The following is a 17,097-nucleotide window of genomic DNA, read 5'->3' on the forward strand; positions in this document are numbered from 1 at the left end:
GAGACAGGAAAGCAAGACGTTGGCACTAATATGAGTGTCATCTCTGAGGGAAGACAGAAGTGCTTGAATTGCATTTTTGGCCTTTAACTTGTCTTATACAAAGAGACTGGAGCTGAAGAGTGTCTCTTGATCTTTCCAATCAGCTACCATGACAAGAGCTGCTCAGATATTCAACAAGCTGAAACAAAAGAAGATGTCAGCATGAAGAAGTTCGCTACACTCGCAGAAGTTTGAAAGGAAGATGTAAAGAAGTTGGAAGACACAGGCAGAACAAAGGCGGCGGAAGGACGACAGAAACGAATATAAGAGGTCTTCTGACATCTGTTCATAATTACGTCTGGGGTCCACACTGTAGCTGAAATACTCTACAGCCCACCATTTTTTAGGGTAATGCCATATATCTTTTACAATATTCAATTATAATGCTCCTATCATTCTCAAATAGAGCAAAAGCATGATGCAATTCATGTTCCACTCATCACACGGATGAATTGTTGCCTACAGAGAACAACATAACATATGGAGCTGTTAGCTGTCTGGAGACCTGTCTAAAGCAGGTCTTTGTTTTCTGCAACACACACACTTGCATTTTTGTCCAAAATTGATTAAATGATGAGATACCTACAGTGTCTCCGACAGGCAAATTGGCAGTTTCAGGGCGCTCGGTGGCATAAACTAAGCACTGCAGCATGACGGAGAAAAAGCTTTTTGATTGCTCTGACATCACATCTGTTAACTCCTCAGCACAGCTTTGAGAAGATGAGACCAGGAGGTGGAGGAGATGGGTGAGCAGCTGAGAGGACTATCATTTCTCGCCTATACCCCCCCTTTCCCTTCTTTTCTCATGGGACCACTTACATTTTCATTTGATAGGAACTGGAAAACCACCATCTGTAATTCGATTATACATAGATAGATGGAATGAGGAAAAAAAGTCTTAGTTAATTAACTCAAACCATATTCTAATCAGGTTTCATAACTCCCCCTCCTCTCAACAACCTCTGATTTGAATCCTCTCACAAATCCCCTAGGACTCACCATCACACCAGCCAAGAAGAGACGGGCACTCAAACAAGATCATTTGACGCTAATTTCCCAAACAGGAAAGCACTTAAAGACGAACTCTGATTGAGACAACTAAGCATGTGCATCAATAGCTAATGAGAAAAATGGAGGTCAAAGACTGCGTGCTGGATGAAAGGTAGAAAAAGCTCTTTTCTTTCTTGTTGTTTTATGTACATTTCCTGAGATGAGCAGTTCCTGTGCCAGGCCCACAATTTCCGTCATCTCAGGAAACGAGGACGGGGAATTAAACAAGTCTCTCTTCATAGGAATGGGGACAAGAGGCTGTGATAACAGTCAAAAGGGGTGTCTCAGAAGGAGTGTCGCACGCCACATTCGCATCTCCATTATCTGTCAACCTGCCAGTCCATCTGTCTGTTTGCCACACTGCGCCCACAAGACTGACAAACTCCATTTACAGAGGAAACATGTGTCACATGTACTGCTCAATGAGGAAAAGCAGCACCCTAAATGTGACACAATGATCAGCAATTCTTCTATTGTTCAACATTTTTCATCAGTTTCTAATTATTACTCGTGTAGTAGAAATAAAGAATTCCAAAGTATTTTATCAAAGCTGTCTCACTGACAGTCATCAGACTGACAGCTCAATCACGCAGCCATTACATTTGTCTCTCACTTTGATTAGAAATCCATTTCAAATGTCAAGTCAATTTTTATTTTTCAGAACAAAACACAGCGTGGAGAAAAAAAAAGAGAGGACGGACACTGTTGAAACAAGAAGAGCAAGAGATTACATGTCAACTGTTTCTCCACACTGTAACTCTGAGATGGAGATATCCAAGGTGTATCTGTCATGAAACAAATATTCATCCATATATCATAAAACATGACCCACTATACAGATGTTTGACACTATGTTTGCAGGATATCCACTGCAGTAATGTCTTGATGAGCAAAGCATTTTTTCTATAAATAACAATTCACCTTGGCCAAGAGATGTAGCCAGTTTCTGCTGATTAATGCCTTGAACCATATAATTTCATCAAGTGCAGAAATCACAGCATTAGGGACAAACCAACTTATCAAATTAGAATTTAACACAGTGCCAAAAAGACACACTTGAAAACACCAACTGGCAGAGAAACACCCGGCATTGTCAACAGATTTGCAGTGAACAGGATTTTACCAGATCAACATACTTCTTTAGGGACCAAGAGCACGTTGGCACACAGAGGATTGCTTTAATTTCTAAACACCTGCTCACTCTCTACTTAGACCCCGGAATATAACCAGCACAGAGCTTTTCCTCCTCTCCAACAAACAATCCTGGTCTGCCATTTCACTGAGAGTGGTACCACAGCCAACCCACCTCCCCTGGGTGTGCCCATGCGTGTGTGTGTGTGTGTGTCACAAGAGCCACCATCACAGCAGCCTGCACCTGCTCTGCCTGAGGCCTTATTCTACGAGCTAGGAGCAGCAGCACAATGCTGAGATTGAGGAATGAGGGGATGGAGTGATAGAAAGCTGGGGGGAAATGGATCTGTTGGCGTAAATGTCAACAGCTTAGCTCACACCAACTATAGTGGAGGACCTAATATGAATTCATATGAGTTTCAAGCTGATAGCTGTTGAGCTTGTGTGCACTGCAATGCTATAAATAATACAGTTGTCCCAGTTGTCTGGAAGAAAATAAAACCCAAGGCTTCTAGGTATGAAGGTGTGTGTGGAGGTTCAGCTGTACATCCTGACAGAGACCTGCTCAAGTCAGGCAGCTTAGCTCATTTGAGGGCTGCTGGTGTTGGTCAGAGCCTGATGGACACATGCAGTCGTATTCGCTGACAGACTCAGGCATGGAGAATTTCACATGTCCAAATGCCAGGCAGAACGGGTATGTTACAATAATGTCCCTGGGGCACTGTTGTAAAACTGTGCACTATCCAGCAGCAACAAACGAGAAGTATTCAGTGTCTGTAGAGTATCATGTAGCCATTCATTATACAACAAGGCTCACCAGTTTGACTCAGTGTCTCAGTAGCTGAGCTGTACCTTAGCTTCATGCAGACCTAATGGGGCAGTCAAAGATACTACTAGCAAATATTATACCTGGCAAATACTATTAACAACAGTTGCAGCCTTCACTGAAACTGAAAAAGTCAATATTGTTCATAGGAAGACGAATAAGAGGAGGGTATCATATACTCACAAATGTAAATTGGGAGGGTAATTACACACCTGAAGCGTAACACGCACTGTTGTGTGCCAAGTTATGGTCTTTTGTTCCAATGAGTGATTATGTATCTTTTTTTTACAGCCCTTATTGGAGCAGCTGGAACCAGTGCATATAGCAGTTTTTATTGCAGAAGACAGAGTAGCATTCATGGCACTAAACATGTTCTGTTCAGCTTGATTTCATCATGCAGAACACCCAGACAGGTGGCGAAGGCAGCAAACATATTTTACATGGCTATAAAGGCAGGCATTACTTAAAATAATGTAACATCACACCATAGATGTTGTGTATCGTCTGGCCAGCCCTTGTGGCAGTGTTCAGCCTCACACAGTATATTTAAACAGCTAAAAGCTGCTGATGCTTGAGATTTCACAGTGGTAACTGGAGCACTCTCCAGACTGCTGAACAATATGTGCTCTAATGTGGCCTCTGACCCCAGTCACAGGAATATAGATCAACACAGAAGACTGGAGGAGGGGAGTTCAGGGCTGGGAGAGAGAAGGAGAAGGAACGGTATTTCAGTATCTCTGATGGATGATAATATTCTCCAGTTTTCATCAATCATGTCCTATCTGACACAAGGATATCGCTCACTTGTCAAGACACTTCAAGACAAACACAAAAAATAAAAAAGAGCATTTTAAAATGCACAAATAGACACAGTATGTGGGATAAACAAGTTGACACATGGGCACACAAACAGTTCTTTCACATCCTTTTTTTGCACAGCTCCTTTAAAGCAAGGTGGCAATGCAATTTACTGGAGAAGGAAGGGTGGGGTACGCATTAAGGTTCTAGTCACATCCACAAGTGTAGGCTACACAGACTGGCACAAACAAACAAACAAGACATGCTTAGGTTTAAGATGTAGACAACGACAAGAACACGCAAAACAGAAGGGAACATCTTTGGGTTTGAACTCAGAGTGGTCAGAGAGGAGCCACGATGAAGGGGGAGAAGGCAAATACAATATTATAATTTAAGTAGACTGCGACAGAAGCCCTGGTTAAATATATAAAATCTATGGAGGCATGAGATCGTTTGAAATGGTGAAGAATGGGGGGTGGACCACGAAAGGTTTGCTCTATAGTCCTCATTACTGAATCTATCTCAGCATGCCTGTCAGTCACCACCTGTCTGTCTGCCTTGTTAGGGGAGCTAGAATCATGAATCTCCCTTAGGAGACAAGCCTACGGAGGATATGGATGCGTTCTTGGCCCACATCTTAGCAACTATAAACATAGGCCTGACATAAGTATCCCAGTACAAGCCTCATATAAATAACTCCAAACTTACAAGAACAGAACAGCAACTAAACCGAGCCCTGAGAGACAGAGATAGAAAAGACTCAGTGGGTCGTGCTCAGCACCAGTTCTCCTTCCTTCCTGCAGGATTTTACAGCCAACAGTAAAAACCATCCTTAGCTGCCTTCACCACATTCAGCATGGCAGGAAAAGTGAGAAGAGGCAGAGCCCAATAGGACATAGTGATGGTGAAGGAACTAAAACAATCTGCTCTGTGCTTAGTTGTTGCTGTGTGTGTCTGCAACACTGTTTGATTGCATAAATGTTGCACAGCACCTATTCTTTTTCGAATACTGAAAGTGTGAGCAAGGATCAATCTAATCTTGTTTACTTCTGTCTTGCTCAGTGTGCCATTTATCTAAGTGGGCAGTAGCCATGAAGATTCAGGGGTTCATAGACTGTTTTTTTGCACTCAATAAATCATCAATAATTTACTCAAGAACTAGGTGCTGACTACTCAGGTGCCAACCCAGACTGGACAGGAATGGAATGTCTAGTTGTGGCTACATGAGGCTACAGCTAAGCCATGGACACACTCCTGGAAAATTGAGCCTTCAAAGAAGGGCTTATGAATCCCATCTCTGACAAAAGAAGAGATGGAATTAGTGGGATTTAGGGGCGTCAGTATGAGGCAGGGTGGTATTAGTGGTGCTCTTCACACGTCTCCATCCAGGCTGGATCACAGGCCTTCTTTAGAGCATACTAGCAGCTAATGTCTGTCACAACATCCAGCACTGCGTCAGATGGAGACAGCTGCAGGGCCTGAAGACTGAGCTGATACTACGCCCGGCCCACTGGAACAAGTCCAGTGTAGAGTTATAAAGGAATGTAGGAACTGCGGTTTTGGCAGCTGTACTCTGATAAATGTTGTGAAACAGAGAAAAGTATGCATGTTTTTCAAGCCATATGCTGCAGGGATGTGTCTCAAGTGCCATTGACAGCCTATATTCAAAAGATGTTTTAGCCAGCTTATGTATGAAACACTAGCCCTTTACAGTATATGCAAGACTGGGTTCATAATACAGAAGCTTAACCAGTGAAAAGAATGAAAAGAATAGAGCTTAAGTCCTGTAAAAGACTGTTCCACCTCATAGAACAAGGAAATGTGTTCCTATTGATGTGCTCCATCAAGTCAGGTCTGCTTTATTCCCTGTGGAGGCACCCAGAGGCAGGCACCTCCTGAGCCCTGAGAGCAGCTGACCACACCCCTGGAACAATGACCTCAATAAACTCAAACATAGCTCCATTTGCTCTAACAGAAGCACTGGGGGGTAAAGGAAAGCTATAGCAAATCAGAAATGAGTGCTCTGAGGCTTGGAGGAAAACATTACAAATGGACTGTTCCCCACATAAATCAATCTTTGCATTTACAACTTGCTATCCAAAAAATCCATCTCCACACACACTGTGGAATGTGCAGGTCGCAGGAATGAGGATTAATGTGAGCGGCATGGCCCAGTCACCATTGTGTCTATTGTTTCTCCTGTTGTATTTTGAAAGTGGACTCCCAAGAGTGCCTTACCAGGCACATGCCTGCAGCTTGCACGTCTTGCAGGCCACTGCGCCACGATAAGAGCAAGGGAGGCCCTGCATTCCCGGAAGCATCTTCTCTCTATTCTCCATCTCTGTCCAGCTCTCCCAATGGGAGGCGGTGGACTGGGATTAACGGAGCGAGTACAGCACATAAATTTAAGCTGTATTGCTGAGTCGCTGTTCCCCACGCAACCCCCTCTTCTTTACCTGACACAACCCCCCCACATATTTTCACACCCTAGGAGGATAGGCCAGGGGGCTGGCCACGCAGCCGCATCCCGTTCCACTTGGCATGCTGAGCCGTAAATATTGCGCAGCATCAGGAACAGCAGGTGCTATCACTCCCTATCATTAATTATCCCTGCTGCATCATTCTAGGGCCTCTCACTCTTAAACTCCTATTCTGTATCTCCTGCACCATCTTCCTCTCTAGCTCCCAACCTCTCCCTCATTTTTTCCCTCACTCTCTGGAATACCAACCATCTCAAATTCTCAGTGTCTGGAGTTCTACAGCAATTACATTTCTTATCCTAAAATTCTACAATCTAGACCCCATTCATTTGTTCCCTGATGTATCTAAATCTTTGTCCAGCACTCTCAGCTTCTTCCAAGTGATTCCTTCCCCCACTGACAGCCTTGCCCGCTTTCTTCTCTCCTCAGATGTGTGTCTTCCAGCACTTCTCTTCACATTCTGACGGGTTTTCCCCCTGCTGTAAATGTATTCCAAAACTGCTGTGCTGCTGCCAGCCAGGAGACGTCACAGGGACCGATGGAGCACTGGGGGGAGAGATAGCCCTTTCCCCCCATCAGAGAGCTCATAAATAATACGGAATCAAAGAGGAAAAGCAGCATGAGAAACTCCCCGAGGTGAAAAGCCAATGAACATGGTCAGAGATGTAAGAGTGCCCCTGCTAATGGTAAAAGTCCGGGTTCCCAGTGAGTCTGGCCACAGAAACATGAGCTGGGCATTCTGTCCCTCTCAGGTGAGAAGGCTTTAAGTCAACTATGTGGAACCCACAGAAACATCTGGCACAACCACAAAAACAAACAGCCACTTCCCTCTGACTTGGTCACACTGCCACAAGGCAAAATGTTGACTCTAAATGCAGAACATGGTTTTGTGATATGAGACCACCCAACATATTAGCAGGTTGTGAGCAATTCCGTTCAAGACGACTTGAGGCGATGACGACTTAAAACGACATCTATCAGAAAAAAAGAACCTTGTAATACTTTCCGGCTGTTTGCAAAAGAAAATTCATGGACAAGGAAAAACCATAGTGGAAGTCAGGGTTTGATACAGAAATGTATAAGTCACACAGAGACTTGCCAGCCACTTGTTGACCCTTCCCTATTTTCTCATGTTTGAGGAATTCCAACCATCCAAGACTCCATAATTAATATCCAAACCACTTTAGACTTGTGTGCACACAGACACACATGTACAAATATACAAAGGTACAAAAAACAGCTAGTGTGTCTTTTACACAGTGTCTTAAAATCAAGAAATGTGGAATTTTAAACAATCTCACAGCTTCTTCCTTCTCTAAATGCAACCTTGCGAGACTGTCAGTGGCTTTCATTTATTTCAGTGCGCTTTTAGGCACACTGCCATTTGTTTCATTGAGTTAGCTTCCCCCTTAGGATAGATACTGGCCATATTTTTAAAAATATACCAAAGACGACTGCAATGGCCAGTGCTGCACACCCACGCTACCCCACTTTAGGCACAGCAAGAGCCATGTTAGCATTCCTTAGCGTCACTAACAAAAAACATAAGTGTCTCTTTTCCTTAGAAGAACAGGGTCCACCTGTTCATTGTTGCATTTGGCCGTTAAGCCCATCAAATAAGCTATCTCTGCAGAAAACATTGATTAACATTTGGCAGACGGCCTGGTTAGACCATTATCAGAAAGCCAACTATGTGTCAGCCTGTAGTCATATGCCTCCTCTTCCATATTTTACCACTGTGTACTGGACACTCTGTCTTAAACGTCTCAGGTGTTTGGAGCAACTCCACAAAATCACAGGAAAAGAGAGTTCATCACACTGAAAAAAGACCTTTACTGTCATTGTCTTTCCAGAACAGATAAGCTAACTGCCAGTAATATTAAGGGAACAGCTCCCTCTCTTTTTCAGCATCACAGATTTGGAATTTTGACTCATTAGTGTAATCCATTATGAAGAGGTGGACTGGACACTCAGCCTGAATCAATACGATTCTCCCACACTTTCTATTGATTCACATTAAACTGTAAGTGAAATAAAGAGGCAGATTGAAAAGCTGATAAACAAGAAGTCAGAATGGGAAAAGTCAAGGACCTTTTGTGACAATATTGTGCACATGGTGTGTGTGAGTGTGTGTGTGTGCACAGGTGCATGTGTGTAATCACTTTCCTTAGATTGTGGAGCACAATGGTTGTTTATTCCAGTGTCCTGCATGCTATGTGCAGTATCTTAGCGAGAGGACATCCTTTGCAGTGAACCAGAGTTCAGGCTGAAGTGACGATGTCATACACACCAACAAACACATACACATGCAATGTGGGTGGCAGGTCATTCTAAATATTCACTGCTTTTGTGCATGTGTTCATATGCAACCTACACCCAACATCACCAACAGGTTAATTAATCAACATCACACTATTCCTTTTTGATGAGAGCCATCAAAAAGAGTTATCTGGTGCGTTCACCCGAGTGCACTCTATGAAAAGGTAATCTACATATGAAGGACAGTGTTTTTTTAAATTATATTTTCAGGTTGAGTACGTATGAGTGCAGTGTGACTGGGAATCAATTTCTGCAGTGAGGAAAGGCTTTTAGTCCTCAAAGGGGGGTCTCATAGATGATTCAGAAGCGCACAGCTGTAGAAATCATTAGAGCTTACACACAGCTTTTATTTTCTCTGTTTATAATTCAACATGGGCTCGGTTTAGATCATTCACTTTCATCTCACCTTTCAGGATGAAATTATCCACATTAGTAACACAACATGTAGAAGAAACATCAGGCGTAAATTAATTGACTTAGGTTTGTAAGTTCAAACACACTGAAGTGAGCCTCTACTACTATCAGTACCAGTAGACCAGTAGTAGTGGTGGAAACACTACTTCTGGCACTGGTTACTCGTGCTCCTTATACTGGGAATATACAGAGTATCATCATCATCATCATCATCATCATGTCTCAGCTGAGAAGGCAAAAATGTCTGGTCCAGAAGGAAAAACCTCTGCAAATGTTTATGCTGCTTCTGAACAAAGTCTTTTGAGAGATACAAAACCCAAAATTATGTAAAACAATTGAGAAAGAAAAGAAAAGAGTTGTTCATCCTTCCATTACTCTTTTTTTTCCTATACACCAGTGTAAAGCCCACTTCTGCACAGGCAGACTGCTTCTTGTCAGACAAGTGCCCCCTGCTGGTAAAAATCCTAACCATAGCCATTTTAGTGCTACCAGTTTTTTATAGACCCCAGATGATTTTCAGATATTTTCCATGTTGTAATACTCCAAGGCTATGAAAATGGAGCAATGAGAGAATGCCTTAAGAATACAAATTTGTCTAAGAAAAACTATGTCTGATCGTGGAAACAAGAAACCCAGACACATGTTTTAGTTCTCATAAAGAAGCCTCTAAAAAGATGTTTAGGTGTTGAAGGAAAGGTGCCAGTTCATTCTGAAACTTTCACATGCATGCTGAGCTTCAGTGCTTCACCATCTATATTTCATTATCAAAATGATATGATTTTTTCAACAATGTATGCCCACAGCTCCAGAGATTCACTACAGGATACATGAATCACTGATGTCTTGATTAGTCCTGATTAAGAATGTACTGTAAGCCTGTCTGAGGTAAAGAGGTGCACAACATTCAGAATATCCAAAACAATACAAGACCAAGTGTAAAAAATATAAACATGGCATTGCAACGGCTATAATAGCTCTAGGTCTGCATTATTTATATGGAAGTATGTTATAAGTTATGCTGTATACAATGCATTGCACAACAGCTGATTGCTGCCTCTCTCTGTGGTCATTTAGAAGAACTGGGAGAGAAATTGTGCAGATTGTGTAAAAGATGTTAGTGAAAAGGGGAATATGAACTTGTATATCGTTATAAACTCTGTTCTGGTTACATTACAGCAGTCCTGTTATTACCATCTGCTTCTATCATTTGTAGTAAACGAGAGACCATCAGTCTGTGCCCTCTTTCCAACTTGTGATCCAGAGAAAGGATATATTTAACGCCATAATTGGAAGAAGGAAAAAAAAGACAGACTCACCTTCTTCCGGGGCTGCCATTTCATCATATTTGTAAACCAAAATTGAACAGCATTAAGATATTATATGAGAAAGGAATGTAGATTCAAAGAAATCCAGAGCCCAAGTCATGCTGCCTCGCGACTTCCCTCAATTTTGCAGCAGATTTTCAGATGCATGGTGATGTGCGAGTCTCGGGTTTGCGGCAATTTTGAGAGGAGACAGCACAGTCCACACAAATCATACACCGGTTAAATCCACAGTTGAGCTCGGAAAATAAATCAGAGACACAAGGTGTCGACTGACAATGTTTGGGGGGTGAAAGGTTCCTGTGCGTAAATCCAAAGTACGAGTCCGTTATGAACCCACTCCCTCTTCAGTCGGTACGCAGGATCGGCGCCTCCACGACCAATCCAGACTGTGTTAGGAAAAATGTATTCTTAAACTTTTTGAAAACGAAGTCGTCCCTGTAAGTAGGCTACACCATTAGTCTAACGCAATACGGGTCTTTTCTCTTGGATCCAAAGGAAGCGATAGAAAGACGAAGTGTGCCCTAAAATGCCGAAATATTCATCACAGTGGTCAAATCCCCCTTTCCAGTGGCTGAAACACACTTTGGGAAGTATTCGTGGAGAAACAGTCAAGCAGCTCGGCGGAGACAGCGCGACAAGCAGGGAGATTAGTTGCAGCAGGAGGAGGGTGTACAACCACAGAAAAAAAATCCCTGGAATTTCTGTGAGGAGCTGGAAGGATATCCTGATTCCTGCAACAGCAACAAACTGGACTACAGCTCTCTGATGACTTCCTTCCCTGCGCTTTTCCAGCCTTCCAGTTTACAGACTTGGAGCAGTGGAGCTGAGGAGGTAGAAGGTAGCAGGGTCATAGCGCCGCCGGCCACAGTTTTGCCAAAAAGTGCGCTTTACAATTACGCATAGAGCTGACGCTGTCGTCCAGACAGGAGGCGGGCTGTGGTTCAGTGTCTTGCGCAAGGACTCTTTTCCAGGTCGAAGAGCGAGGGCTGTTCAATTACTGAACCTTAGGACAGTGTCTCTGGCCACGCGCCACCCTGCTGTGCCAGTCCAATATACAAAGTGTATATAAAGTGTACTAACCTGGTGGGTTTAACATTTTTGTGTTTATGTTAAAATTTAATTAGTTTACAAAGTGAAAGCATATGTTACATATAAATGTTTCCATTTCAATGACAATTCACCAAACACCAGGTCCTATAGTACACCTGGTACAGTTTAAATATGGCCACACTAATGCTGTTGCAACAACAGTTAGGAAAAGTTGCCTAAATGCCCTTATTTACGTTGTGTAAGCAATGCCCAGCTTACATGGTTAGGGTTATTTGGACACATAAAGCAAGATGACAGGGTGCATCCACTCAGCAGCTCTAAAACCATGATACACAAGCCTTCACAATTTTAACTGCTCTTAATGAGCAAAGGAAATTCAAATAACATCACACTCCACTCCTGTGACTTGCTGCCTTCATCTCTATCTGCAGAGGATACTGTCCTTGATCATATTCATGGGAACAGTAGATTGAATTCCTGCACATAAGACACAGTCACAAAGGACAGAAGGCCTTGGAGACAACTGCAGCCGTGTTTATGTACACTTTCCCTGCTTCCTTCCGCTTGTAGAGCAGCTGTCACAAACAGTAGACTGCGCAATATTTTACTACGCGCAGCCTTCACGTGCATAACACTGCTGAGTATTTCTGTCTGGCATTATTTTGGCCAGAGTGAGAAGAGATCTGCAGCTTTTCCACGCTTAAAGAGTGACTTTCTATCATTAATTGTGGAAGTGGGCTGAGTTAAATTCAAAACAGAGGACATGGTTATGCTGGTTAGAACCCTCTCGCCACAATCACTGCCACAGTCACAGAAAGAAATGTGTCTCAAAGCAGAGCAGCTATCAACATTTAAAACAGAACTACTTGTGCTGAACCATGTTGCTGCTGCACAAAACCAGCATATTAATCTCTGGATATGTGACAGCATTAATACAGCAACAGGATTACTGTTTATCCATTAGGTATTGTCTTAAGGAAATGGTCGATATTGAAGTGTGGTGAAATCAGTTGAAACAATAAACCTGTGATTAAATTGGTTTAGGTAATGGACTCTATGGAGCTGTGACTCGGTCAATAAACTGGTGTGTCTTCAGGGTCACAGGGGTACGTGGTGCACCTAAGGGGTCACTCGGATAACAAAAGACAAGTAGGAGGAGGGGGCAAGCTGACATATGGCCTTATGGACAAACTCCTGCTGTGCACAGGCAAAACACTTGGTAATCCACATGGATGAACACGAACAAAATGTTTGGCACCACAGCCACAGCTGGCACCCAAGCAGAATGACACCCTCCACCTCTCTACCCGTACCCTGTATTGTATCAAATCTTTATTCCTGTTGCTACATCTCCCCGGACTCCTGTTGGCATTGCACTACATCCGGTAAAGAAGCACCACAAAGACACTGTTTACATTATGTTCCCTTTCAAACACACGCTCACACTCAGACGCCCAAGTTCCACCATCTATAGCAGGTTTACACAAGAGATTGTTTCATAAAAGCCATGTTTGATGATCAATCAAAGGCCACTTCACTGTGATGTTCGGCAACAGTCTGTTCGTAGTGAAGCCTGTCATCTGGCATCTCCATACAGAAGTGGCTCCCTGTGCGTGCCTCTGCTTTCCCAATCAGAGCCGCACAGGAAATCAGACTCCAGCCTTCAGAGGGAAACAAAAAACCCCCCTCTTTCATTTTCCACAACTTGGAGCTGTTTAAAAGTTTGTGCTTCCTTTTCTTGTTCTTGCCAACCGTGCCCTCAAAAATGTCTCCACTGTATGTTCTGATCGGGGGCTGGTTTCATAAAGATGAGTTAGACTAGTCTATAAAGTTAGTTTTTGCTGTTATGTAATGTAGGTTAGACAGCTACGCCTAAAAATGTCATCACGCTACTGAAGGCTATCTGAAAACATAAAAACTGTGTTTCAGTGTAACAGTCAGTGTCATGGATTATTGCTTAAAGCTGACATGAAGAGGAAAACATGAATTATTTTGTGGTTTGTTGACAACACTGTGTAGTGAGCAAAGAGAGGGAAAATAGATTTATAGACACCGACAGTTCAGGAATGTTATTACCATTTCTTCATGTAGTCACAAAATGATTCCAGTAAATTGTCCTTGCAACTGTTACATTTTTTTCCACAAAACACTAATTTTCTGCTGCAATGAGTAGCTCATCCAGCCACATTTGAAAAACTCCTAATTTTCCTTCAACACATAGCAAATCAGTTTCACTTAAGGTAGTCAGAAACTAGACTTTGTAGACAGCAGAAGTCTGATGTGGGCACAGTCATGCGCATATCTGCTCAATCATCTGCATTTATCTGTCTGCATATACTCACCGTTTTTTTTTTTTTGTCAACATGATGTAAAAAGTGCAACACCCAGATGAGAGATACAGAGTCTGTTTGGAAAAAAAATCAAAAACTGTCAGAAAGGGTGTTTTGAAAAGCCCCACAGAGGAGCAGCACTCCAAAAACTCTCCTGTACTGTATGTCTGAGGGTAATTTATTTTCTTGCTCTGAAGTCATGACACTGAAGTGTCGCTGTGCACTATCCGTACTGCATTTGAATAAACAGCGGCCTTTTAATTACAAGGGCTGTCAAGGCAATAAATCCCACAGCTAGAGCACAGAGATATGTGCCCTAATGTCACACGCACAAATGTAATGTATGTACATAGTGATATGCAAACACCTATGACAACACACACACACACATACCCACACACACACACACACACACACACACACACAGGAGTCATTGGACTGTCCACTCTTTTACAAGGTCTCACTTGTTAGTGCTTGTATGGAAGACAGCACACATACGAAGAATAGATTACAAAAACAATCAAAGCAATAGTCTTAAAGAAATGGGCCTTGAAAACTCATTTATTATATTTCCAGCATGGAAATTTATAACATAAGAGTATAATTTACAGTGTTTGACAGATTGCTTCCATAGTGAGACATGGCAGACGGATGAATCTGTTTCAAAATGCTTAACAACATTATAATAATAAAAGTGTTAAACAGCAATGACACACACCCACTCTGTTGTACCATACATCACTGAAAACAAATAACCCCCATCAGCATTCATTCATTCACCTCTTTTACAGTGCTCTATTCTTGGATGATATGTCAGAATTTGGCCTTCTGTGGACTGTATGAGATGGGCGTGCACAAGGGTGTGTGTGTGTGTGTGTGTGTGTGTGTGTGTGTGTGTGTGTGTGTGTGTGTGTGTGTGTGTGTGTGTGTGTGTGTGTGTGTGTGTGTGCACGTACATGTATGCATGTGTCTTAGTTGGAGCTTGGTGTTGATTAAGTGTCTGGAGCCTGAGGGGGGATAATGAGAGCCTCTAATTAATGAGCCTGAGCATATCTCAGAGTCACAGGGTCCTATCTGCAGAGAACAACTCCACACACACATGCAGTACCAACGCACGCACGAACAGGCACACATACACACCTCAGTGTGCCATGGGGACCTTTCCCTGCACTGCACAGCATTTTCTCGTGGGAAGCCCAGCTGGGAGTGTGTCACTCTGGCTGGTATCCATGATAAGTGTCCTCTAATAGGGATGGATGGGGTTAGGGAGCCCTGCTATGAGAAGGTCACATGCACTGACCACCCAACATGCCCCGAGCAAAGGCTGATGTTACGGGCCTTGAAAACCATCTCAAATCTTATTTGTTTGCTGGGTCCTGTCTGCAGGGAGCAAGACGGCTCATCTGGAGAGTAGACTCATAGCAGAGCAGTGTGAAATCAAAACACTTACTCACTCACACCTGGGTCAGTGCTCAGCTGGAGGCATCACTCCTCACTATGCAGTTTCACAAATAGCATAATGAGTTACTCTTGAATGAGCAAAATTGTTGCAAGAAAAGTGCAAAGGGTAAAGTATCTGTCAAATCAGTCGGTCAGCAGGTTGCACGCTGGATGACGTGTGCTGTAGGCAGATCATCTCATTTCAATGTCAAATCACACTCAACAAGACAGAGACAGTCTGAAGCTCCAGCTCACATTAATTCAAGCTGTAGTGGAGAGTAGATGTAGCACAGTGGATTAAGATTCAGCCATTAATGTTTGTAAAGGCTAGCAAATACAACTGGCAGGATTATTGATTTGTGCATTAAAAGCATAAAAATTCCTTAGGTCTACATATTGTAAAAAAAAAATAAAAAAAAAAATACTCCCATTCAAAAGTTTCTCTGAAGCCGCTGCAGTGGAAATGTATTCATTGTTTCCTGATGCACACAAAAGCTGATCGTTAGTCCCACAGAGAAAACATAAACACCCTTATCTCCTTCCTGTAAAGTGTGTGATAATGAAAATGCTATTTAAAGCTTTCTTTGCTTCTGAGCGTGTTGTATCAATGATTCTTCACACAGCCTGATAAAGACAAATGATTATGATCTATTTATTATCTTCGAGTGCGGTCCCTTAATATTCGCTTCTTTCTTTTTCTTCTCCCAATTACACTAATGAAGAAGGGCTTGTTTATCCCCTAAAGTCGCACAACAGTAGATTTGTGTGAAGACATTATGCAAAGAGAGGAGACCTTTGCTTTTCGTGATGTGTTTAATAATTCAGTGGTCTTGGACATGGATGAAACAGGCTCCAGCATATTGTTTAAATCAGGCCGGCAGTTAAATAGGCGCTGGGGTTTGACGTCTGTGGCGCGATCAATAATAACAGCTCGGCCACATACTCCGACGCATGAGACTGAGATCTTGTGTGGTCCTCCTCGGTCTATATACACTAAACATAGAGACGGAACAGGACAATGCATTCGAATGTGTTTGTGTCTATCTGCTTCCATGAATACAAATACACACACGCACATACACATAAAAAAACACTCAAAACCATGCTGTGGTCAGACCCACCCATCTCCAGTCCCTCATTTAGAAAACCCCAAAACCAAACTCATGCCTCTCTTTTTCAATTACCTTTCTTCCCACCATCGTCACCACACCAAATCTATCCAAATTCTCCCACAGTCTCTTTTTTGTAATTTCTCTCTGGTATCAAATGTATCCATGTGTTACCATCACAAATGCACACACACATGCACACACACACACACACACACACACACACACACACACCACAAATCTGGTAATCATAATATCATAAAAAGCATTAAAGGCATACTTTATGACTGATGATGTCTTGAACAGACTACAATTAATAGCAAATAACTGTGCACATAGTTAACTACTTCTGAGACCCTCAATAGTGTCTCATTTGGGTACTGTGGTTGTTAAAATGCAGATTTATAAATGTATGATAGAGTCAAAGCCAGACCAGATACTGTGGATTGTGCTTTAACAAAACATTTTCCTTCAGTGATCAGGCTGTAATACCTTAATACTTGAGGCTTATTATGCCAATGACAGCTCTTCCTGCCCTTACTAATCTAACCCTGTGAGAGCGCATCAAATGTAAATTAACCCTTTTGAAGTGGAGAGAGAGGAGTGATGCACAAAAGGATTCAGTAATGACTCCGTCCCTTCGCACAGTAAGAAAGGAAAAGTAAATCAACACAAAGTTGTGGTAATGAGTACAGTGAATACTGTAGCATGACGCCCGCTGCTCCACCGAGTACCTGCAAGTTTCTGGTCGCTGTTGTGAGGGGATTAGGCCAGTCCACTCCTTAA

At 42.6% G+C, this 17,097-nt stretch overlaps 1 protein-coding gene across 1 annotated transcript in view; it reads right to left on the reverse strand.

The window, feature by feature from the left end:
* Positions 1 to 10,468, reverse strand: part of ttc28 (tetratricopeptide repeat domain 28) — a 116,484-nt gene extending 106,016 nt beyond the window's left edge. Inside the window, exon 1 of the mRNA XM_053325013.1 lies at positions 10,374 to 10,468. Coding sequence (XP_053180988.1) covers positions 10,374 to 10,400 — 27 coding nt within the window. The 5' untranslated portion in view covers positions 10,401 to 10,468. The remainder of the gene's footprint in view (positions 1 to 10,373) is intronic.
* Between the last annotated feature and the right edge of the window lie 6,629 nt (positions 10,469 to 17,097).

Source organism: Scomber japonicus, chromosome 9 (assembly GCF_027409825.1).
Source record: "Scomber japonicus isolate fScoJap1 chromosome 9, fScoJap1.pri, whole genome shotgun sequence".
In the NCBI taxonomy this organism is placed as follows: Eukaryota; Metazoa; Chordata; class Actinopteri; order Scombriformes; family Scombridae; genus Scomber; species Scomber japonicus.